Below are 8,700 nucleotides of genomic sequence, written 5' to 3' on the forward strand. Positions count from 1 at the left end.
AGGCTTATATGTTTCCTCAGTGATTCAGTTACAGATCGATGCATCAAATAAAGAACAACAAAGCTACAGGAAGTTGTAATAAAGTAAAGAGGCAGAAACTAAACTGAGACCAGGACTGAGGCAGGACAGAACAAAGACTACATCAGATTAATATAAAACAAAGTCGATCAAAAGTCAAATAAAATAAAAATAAAAAAGTTAATGAAAACCACAGATCCTGTGAATCTGAGTCGCTGACTCGTCTTTTTTCTCTTTCATAGTCGCGGTTTTTCCCTTAAATCCCAGTTGTTTAATGTTTTCTAAAGATTCTAAAGAGACGAAGCCAAAGTCTGATGAGGTTCTTCTGGAAAGGGTTGAACTCCTCAGATGTCGTTCTTGGTGAAGCTGTGGCCGAACCTCTGAACCACCGGAACCACAGGACAGAAGTGCTTCATCAGCAGTAGGTCCAACACCTCCGTCACACCTCCGTCACACCTCCGTCACACCTCCGTCACACCTCCGGTCTGATCCAGCAGTCGCTGCCTTCTAATAGAGACGACACAAATAACGTAATTTATTCTGCAAACCCCTCGGCAGCTCTTTGACTGTTGGATCTGTTTGTTATTAGTCTGGTTAGGGTTAGGGTTACCCCAACCCAGCAGCAGTTTAAGGTTATTACTTACTCTGCACGGTGCTCAGTCACCGTCGCAGGAAGTTGAACTGAGCTCAGGGTCTGAATCTGGCTGCAGATTGGCTGTGATCAGTCAGGTCCAGCTCGGTCAGATGGGAGTTCAGAGCCGAGGCCAAAGAAGCCCGTCCTTCATCTGTAACCACACAGTCTTTCAACCTGAAGTCGGAGAGAGAAACAAAGATGGCCTCTGATCCTTATAAATGTTTTATGTGACTTTTATGACAGCAGCGCGGGTTGAACATTGACCAGAATAAGGAACTGTTTCCCCTTCGCTCATCAGAATCATGAAGCATCTGATCCGAGGTCTGATGAGGCAGCAGAAAGAGACGCCTACCTCAGAGTCTTCAGTCTACAGTGTGGACTCCCCAGGAAACCACACAGCTGCTTCACCCCCGAGTCCTGCAGGCGGTTCCTGCTCAGGTCCAGGTGTCTCAGGTGGGAGGGGTTGGACTCCAGAGCCGAGCCCAGAGGAGCACAGCTGATCTCTGACAGGCTGCAGCAATCCAGACTGTAAATACAAAGAAAACAAGTTAACACGAAGGCTGACAGCACAGGGTCCTGGGGTTCTGCACAGGGTCCTTGGGTTCTGCACAGGAAACATTTCAGCCTGACAACATTCAAGGGGCGGAGCTACCAAACACCAAACACCTCCGTCAGATGTGTTGTTATAGAACCCAGAACAGACCCAGCTGAGGAGAAGGAGCTGAAATGGTTACAGGAACTGAGGGCCGTGGTCCCAAGTTCCCGAGGGCCGTGGTCCCTAGTTCCCGAGGGCTGTGGTCACTAGTTCCCGAGGGCCGTGGTCACTAGTTCCCGAGGGCTGTGGTCACTAGTTCCCGAGGGCTGTGGTCACTAGTTCCCGAGGGCCGTGGTCCCTAGTTCCTTTATGTCCGATTGCGGGAAAAAACGGCCCTATTCCTGAAAAGGTTATAGGAACTGCCATAGGTGGGAATGCACCTAATGAACCTAAAACCTGGAGCTCCTTCTCAGTCTGTGCAAATGTTTCTGGACTTTTTGAGCCCCTTGTTTGTCCTTTCTACCTGGACTCTGGGCACACCCGGCGTCAAGAGGGGGCGTGAGGGGGGCGTCGCCCCCTCAGGCGGACTGTCCCGCCCCCTCAGTCAAAATGTTCAATTTAATTAAATTTCAATTCATTTTTATTTATATTGCGCCAAATGTTGTATTTTCTTTAAAAAAAAAAAAAGTTTTTAGTCTATGGTGTGTTAAAAACAACAGAAAACTCCACTGACTTGTTCAAACCAAAATTAACAGCCTGGGTAAAAAAAAAGTTGTGCAATTCCAAATTCCGAGTTGTCCTTGAACTTGAAGCGTTCATCGAATCATAGCGTGATAAGTTATGCCGTCAGACGTCAGCGCATCATCCCGCCACAAACAACAACCAACAAAGAACAAAGCACAAGCTAGCAGCTATACGATGGATATTCGCAAATGGATGAAAAAGCCAGTTTCTACACTTTCGGCGGCATCCCCGCCACCTGGCAGCAACCAGACCAAGACCAGGAGCCAGATACAGATACCGAAATTAAACCAGAACCGGACCAGGAGTCCGGTACAGAGACCGAAATTAAACCAGAACTGGACCAGGACCAGGAGCCCGGTACAGGGACCGAAATTAATCCAGAACCGGACCAGGACCAGGAGCCCGGTACAGGGACCGAAATTAAACCAGAACCGGACCGGGACCAGGACCAGGACCAGGACCAGGACCAGGACCATGACCACGAGCCCGGTACAGAGACCGAAATTAAACCAGAACCGGACCAGGACCAGGAGCCCGATACAGAGACCGAATTTAATCCAGAACCGGACCAGGACCAGGAGCCCGGTACAGAGACCAAAATTAAACCAGAACCAGACCAGGACCAGGAACCTGGTACAGAGACCGAAATTAAACCAGAACCAGAACCAGACCAGGACCAGGACCAGGAGCCCGGTACAGAGACCGAAATTAAACCAGAACGGGACCAGGACCAGGACCAGGACCAGGACCAGGACCAGGACCAGGAGCCCGGTACAGAGACCGAAATTAAACCAGAACCGGACCAGGACCAGGAACCCGGTACAGAGACCGAAATTAAACCAGAACCGGACCAGGACCAGGAACCCGGTACAGAGACCGAAATTAAACCAGAACCGGACCGGGACCAGGACCAGGACCAGGAGCCCGGTACAGAGACCGAAATTAAACCAGAACCGGACCGGGACCAGGACCAGGACCAGGAGCCCGGTACAGAGATCAGCTGTAGGGAAGCTGAGGCTGCAGAGAGCTGCCAGCAGGGAGAGGCAGAGGGGGAGGCGGCGGTGTGACATCATCACCCCAATTCTGTGACGACTCGCCACGCTTGAGTCAGGTCAACCACCACAGAAGAAGAAGGAAACGTCCGTCTGCTGTGATTGGATGGCAGCTGGGAGGTGGGAGGTGGGAGGGGGCTGTGGCTGAGGCCTGCCAGAGCCAATCAGGGATCTGTGAGAAAGGTTCTGGTTCTGGAGGAGTTTCATCAGGGCCCGTTTTCTGCCCCCTGCTGGTGAAAATCCTCCCCTGCAGCTTTGCTTTGTTTATTTATTTATTCACACTAGTCGTAAACAATCAGATCAGTTTCATCCAGAAACCCAACCAGAACCGATCCAGTAACCTGCCCTCTGATTCGTGGAGAGATTTTTAAATGAGCGAATCGTAAATCTGAGGCGGCGTTTATGAGCCGCCACGTTTGTAAATCTGACGTCCGGTTGTTGCTTTGGCTTAAAGTTTTTTAAGAATCTGTAAAAAAAAAAAGTGATTTTATTGTTAAATGAGTAACCGCCAAGGGGCGGGACTCTCTGGGCCAATGGGCGATAGATGCTTTATATATCAATCTGTATTATTGTGACTGCCCATGAGGACTCTGGGAAATGTAGTAGTTTAAGAGAGTTCCTGTAACCATGTTCCTGTGCTGTGAAGAGGACAAATTAAAGCTGCTGATTTTCCTGCTGATGCCTCCAGACGTTCTGTTTGGGTCAGGTTGCATCCTGTGGGACCGGCAGCCGGAGGGTTCTGGTTCTGGTCCTGGACCTTGATATCAATCAAGTAGCAAACCACCCCACATTTTCAAGAAAAATAACAAATCTTTCCCTGTGTCCTTATGCCGAAATCTTAGTCGTCCCACCACACATGCGGAGCTCTTCGCGCGCAGAAACCACAATTTAGAAGACAATTCCCCCCCATGGGATATTCATGTTTAAGATGAATTTATCTTGTCTTTTATTTGTTTGAATTAAATTCTCTGGACACTTATTTACTTTCCTTATGTGAGACTATGTGTTTATACTTTACGTATCAGCATTCAATGTGACCAACAGTCATACTTGGATTTTTAATGATCAGAGGACATCTTAATTCAGACAACTTAATTTAGCTTGACCAATGTGCAGAAATTTCACATATATTCATATATAAGAGGTTTTCTGCTCACCTTATGTTCGGGCGCCTCGAATTGTCTGAAAAAAGGGTCCCCCTCGATCTCCGAGTCTGCCATGGCAGGTCACGGCACCAAATTGTTAGATCGATTCTTTCAATGGAAGCTCAAGAACAAGCCGGAGGAATTTCAAGTTAAATGAAGTGTTTATTGGTAGTCACACGTCAAAGGGTATCAGCGCTGGGCTCAGTGGAACAGAGCTCCCACAGGAAATCCGTCAAACTGAGCCTCGATTTCCGGGTATCTTTTGCATTTATAGCCTCATAGGTTAGACTCACACTCGACCGAGTATGATTGGTCCAGGACCAGGACCAGAACTCCTGGGCCAGAACTCTGTCAGAATCTGATTTGAAGAACTGAATCTGTTCATATGTTTGGCTGTTTTTTACCTCTGTGATCAACACATCTGACATTAAATTAATTAAATCATTGATGTTTGATTAGAATCTCGATTAAAAACACATTATTCACTCTGAAAATGACTTTTAATATGAACCCAGTCATCATTTCTTCTTTCTTTATTGACACCTGGACAGGTGTTGTGCATGATTAACACAAGTCGTGGCACATCAGTGAGAAAACATGACTTTTAATGCAATAAAATGGTGTTTTGTTCCTTTACGTCTGACACTGAGCTTCTGTCACTGAAGCGTCAAAGTATGCTGAGGATGGAGGGAGCCCCGATTAAAGGCTTATATGTTTCCTCAGTGATTCAGTTACAGATCGATGCATCAAATAAAGAACAACAAAGCTACAGGAAGTTGTAATAAAGTAAAGAGGCAGAAACTAAACTGAGACCAGGACTGAGGCAGGACAGAACAAAGACTACATCAGATTAATATAAAACAAAGTCGATCAAAAGTCAAATAAAATAAAAATAAAAAAGTTAATGAAAACCACAGATCCTGTGAATCTGAGTCGCTGACTCGTCTTTTTTCTCTTTCATAGTCGCGGTTTTTCCCTTAAATCCCAGTTGTTTAATGTTTTCTAAAGATTCTAAAGAGACGAAGCCAAAGTCTGATGAGGTTCTTCTGGAAAGGGTTGAACTCCTCAGATGTCGTTCTTGGTGAAGCTGTGGCCGAACCTCTGAACCACCGGAACCACAGGACAGAAGTGCTTCATCAGCAGTAGGTCCAACACCTCCGTCACACCTCCGTCACACCTCCGTCACACCTCCGTCACACCTCCGGTCTGATCCAGCAGTCGCTGCCTTCTAATAGAGACGACACAAATAACGTAATTTATTCTGCAAACCCCTCGGCAGCTCTTTGACTGTTGGATCTGTTTGTTATTAGTCTGGTTAGGGTTAGGGTTAGGGTTAGGGTTACCCCAACCCAGCAGCAGTTTAAGGTTACTACTTACTCTGCACGGTGCTCAGTCACCGTCGCAGGAAGTTGAACTGAGCTCAGGGTCTGAATCTGGCTGCAGATTGGCTGTGATCAGTCAGGTCCAGCTCGGTCAGATGGGAGTTCAGAGCCGAGGCCAAAGAAGCCCGTCCTTCATCTGTAACCACACAGTCTTTCAACCTGAAGTCGGAGAGAGAAACAAAGATGGCCTCTGATCCTTATAAATGTTTTATGTGACTTTTATGACAGCAGCGCGGGTTGAACATTGACCAGAATAAGGAACTGTTTCCCCTTCGCTCATCAGAATCATGAAGCATCTGATCCGAGGTCTGATGAGGCAGCAGAAAGAGACGCCTACCTCAGAGTCTTCAGTCTACAGTGTGGACTCCCCAGGAAACCACACAGCTGCTTCACCCCCGAGTCCTGCAGGCGGTTCCTGCTCAGGTCCAGGTGTCTCAGGTGGGAGGGGTTGGACTCCAGAGCCGAGCCCAGAGGAGCACAGCTGATCTCTGACAGGCTGCAGCAATCCAGACTGTAAATACAAAGAAAACAAGTTAACACGAAGGCTGACACCACAGGATCCTGGGGTTCTGTACAGGGTCCTTGGGTTCTGCACAGGGTCCTTGGGTTCTGCACAGGGTCCTTGGGTTCTGCACAGGGTCCTGGGGTTCTGCACAGGGTCCTGGGGTTCTGCACAGGGTCCTTGGGTTCTGCACAGGGTCCTGGGGTTCTGCACAGGGTCCTTGGGTTTTGCACAGGGTCCTGGGGTTCTGCACAGGGTCCTGAGGTTCTGCACAGGGTCCTTGGGTTCTGCACAGGGTCCTGGGGTTCTGCACAGGGTCCTGGGGTTCTGCACAGGGTCCTGGGGTTCTGCACAGGAAACATTTCAGCCTGACAACATTCAAGGGGCGGGGCTACCAACCACCAAGGGGCGGAGCTACCAAACACCAAACACCTCCGTCAGATGTGTTGTTATAGAACCCAGAACAGACCCAGCTGAGGAGAAGGAGCTCAAATGGTTACAGGAACTGAGGGCCGTGGTCCCTAGTTCCCGAGGGCCGTGGTCACTAGTTCCCGAGGGCCGTGGTCCCTAGTTCCCGAGGGCCGTGGTCCCTAGTTCCCGAGGGCTGTGGTCACTAGTTCCCGAGGGCCGTGGTCCCTAGTTCCCGAGGGCCGTGGTCACTAGTTCCCGAGGGCCGTGGTCACTAGTTCCCGAGGGCCGTGGTCACTAGTTCCCGAGGGCCGTGGTCCCTAGTTCCCGAGGGCCGTGGTCCCTAGTTCCCGAGGGCCGTGGTCACTAGTTCCCGAGGGCCGTGGTCACTAGTTCCCGAGGGCTGTGGTCACTAGTTCCCGAGGGCCGTGGTCCCTAGTTCCCGAGGGCCGTGGTCCCTAGTTCCCGAGGGCCATTGTCCCTAGTTCCTTTATGTCCGATTGCGGGAAAAAAACGGCCCTATTCCTGAAAAGGTTATAGGAACTGCCATAGGTGGGAATGCACCTAATGAACCTAAAACCTGGAGCTCCTTCTCAGTCTGTGCAAATGTTTCTGGACTTTTTGAGCCCCTTGTTTGTCCTTTCTACCTGGACTCTGGGCACACCCGGCGTCAAGAGGGGGCGTGAGGGGGGCGTCGCCCCCTCAGGCGGACTGTCCCGCCCCCTCAGTCAAAATGTTCAATTTAATTAAATTTCAATTCATTTTTATTTATATTGCGCCAAATGTTGTATTTTCTTTAAAAAAAAAAAAGTTTTTAGTCTATGGTGTGTTGAAAACAACAGAAAACTCCACTGACTTGTTCAAACCAAAATTAACAGCCTGGGTAAAAGAAAAGTTGTGCAATTCCAAATTCCGAGTTGTCCTTGAACTTGAAGTGTTCATCGAATCATAGCGTGATACGTTATGCCGTCAGACGTCAGCGCATCATCCCGCCACAAACAACAACCAACAAAGAACAAAGCACAAGCTAGCAGCTATACGATGGATATTCGCAAATGGATGAAAAAGCCAGTTTCTACACTTTCGGCGGCATCCCCGCCACCTGGCAGCAACCAGACCAAGACCAGGAGCCAGATACAGATACCGAAATTAAACCAGAACTGGACCAGGACCAGGAGCCCGGTACAGGGACCGAAATTAAACCAGAACCGGACCGGGACCAGGACCAGAACTGGACCATGACCACGAGCCCGGTATAGAGACCGAAATTAAACCAGAACCGGACCAGGACCAGGAGCCCGGTACAGAGACCGAAATTAAACCAGAACCAGATCAGGACCAGGAGCCCGGTACAGGGACCGAAGTTAAACCAGAAACGGACCAGGACCAGGACCAGGAGCCCGGTACAGAGACCGAAATTAAACCAGAACGGGACCAGGACCAGGACCAGGAGCCCGGTACAGAGACCAAAATTAAACCAGAACCAGACCAGGACCAGGAACCTGGTACAGAGACCGAAATTAAACCAGAACCAGAACCAGACCAGGACCAGGACCAGGAGCCCGGTACAGAGACCGAAATTAAACCAGAACGGGACCAGGACCAGGACCAGGACCAGGAGCCCGGTACAGAGACCGAAATTAAACCAGAACCGGACCAGGACCAGGAACCCGGTACAGAGACCGAAATTAAACCAGAACCGGACCAGGACCAGGAACCCGGTACAGAGACCGAAATTAAACCAGAACCAGAACCAGACCAGGACCAGGACCAGGAGCCCGGTACAGAGACCGAAATTAAACCAGAACCGGATCAGGACCAGGAGCCCGATACAGAGACCGAATTTAATCCAGAACCAGACCAGGACCAGGAGCCCGGTACAGAGACCAAAATTAAACCAGAACCAGACCAGGACCAGGAACCTGGTACAGAGACCGAAATTAAACCAGAACCAGAACCAGACCAGGACCAGGACCAGGAGCCCGGTACAGAGACCGAAATTAAACCAGAACCGGATCAGGACCAGGAGCCCGATACAGAGACCGAATTTAATCCAGAACCAGACCAGGACCAGGAGCCCGGTACAGAGACCAAAATTAAACCAGAACCAGACCAGGACCAGGAACCTGGTACAGAGACCGAAATTAAACCAGAACCAGAACCAGACCAGGACCAGGACCAGGAGCCCGGTACAGAGACCGAAATTAAACCAGAACGGGACCAGGACCAGGACCAGGACCAGGAGCCCGGTACAGAGACCGAAATTAAACCAGAACCGGA

General features: G+C 49.6%; 1 protein-coding gene and 2 long non-coding RNA genes across 3 annotated transcripts; 1 reads left to right on the top strand and 2 right to left on the bottom strand.

Annotated features, from left to right (window-relative positions):
* Window positions 1-115: 115 nt before the first annotated feature.
* LOC142370217 (uncharacterized) lies at window positions 116-1,196 on the bottom strand. Its single transcript, XR_012767825.1, has 3 exons — window positions 1,005-1,196; window positions 663-826; window positions 116-525 (listed from the first exon to the last, which is right to left on the bottom strand). It is a non-coding gene; the product is annotated as an uncharacterized LOC142370217 (long non-coding RNA).
* A 923-nt stretch (window positions 1,197-2,119) lies between these two features.
* Window positions 2,120-2,998, top strand: LOC142370442 (uncharacterized). Its single transcript, XM_075453019.1, has one exon. The coding sequence runs from the start codon at window positions 2,120-2,122 to the stop codon at window positions 2,996-2,998; it is 879 nt and encodes a 292-aa protein (XP_075309134.1).
* A 1,948-nt stretch (window positions 2,999-4,946) lies between these two features.
* Window positions 4,947-6,222, bottom strand: LOC142370216 (uncharacterized). The gene is made up of 3 exons (XR_012767824.1): window positions 5,848-6,222; window positions 5,506-5,669; window positions 4,947-5,356 (listed from the first exon to the last, which is right to left on the bottom strand). It is a non-coding gene; the product is annotated as an uncharacterized LOC142370216 (long non-coding RNA).
* Window positions 6,223-8,700: the final 2,478 nt, after the last annotated feature.

Source organism: Odontesthes bonariensis, chromosome 20 (genome assembly GCF_027942865.1).
Source record: "Odontesthes bonariensis isolate fOdoBon6 chromosome 20, fOdoBon6.hap1, whole genome shotgun sequence".
NCBI classification, from domain to species: domain Eukaryota; kingdom Metazoa; phylum Chordata; class Actinopteri; order Atheriniformes; family Atherinopsidae; genus Odontesthes; species Odontesthes bonariensis.

Bases quoted from the DNA above. Each gene is read 5' to 3' on its own strand.
- LOC142370442 (XM_075453019.1), top strand. From the start codon at position 2,120: ATGGATGAAAAAGCCAGTTTCTACACTTTCGGCGGCATCCCCGCCACC.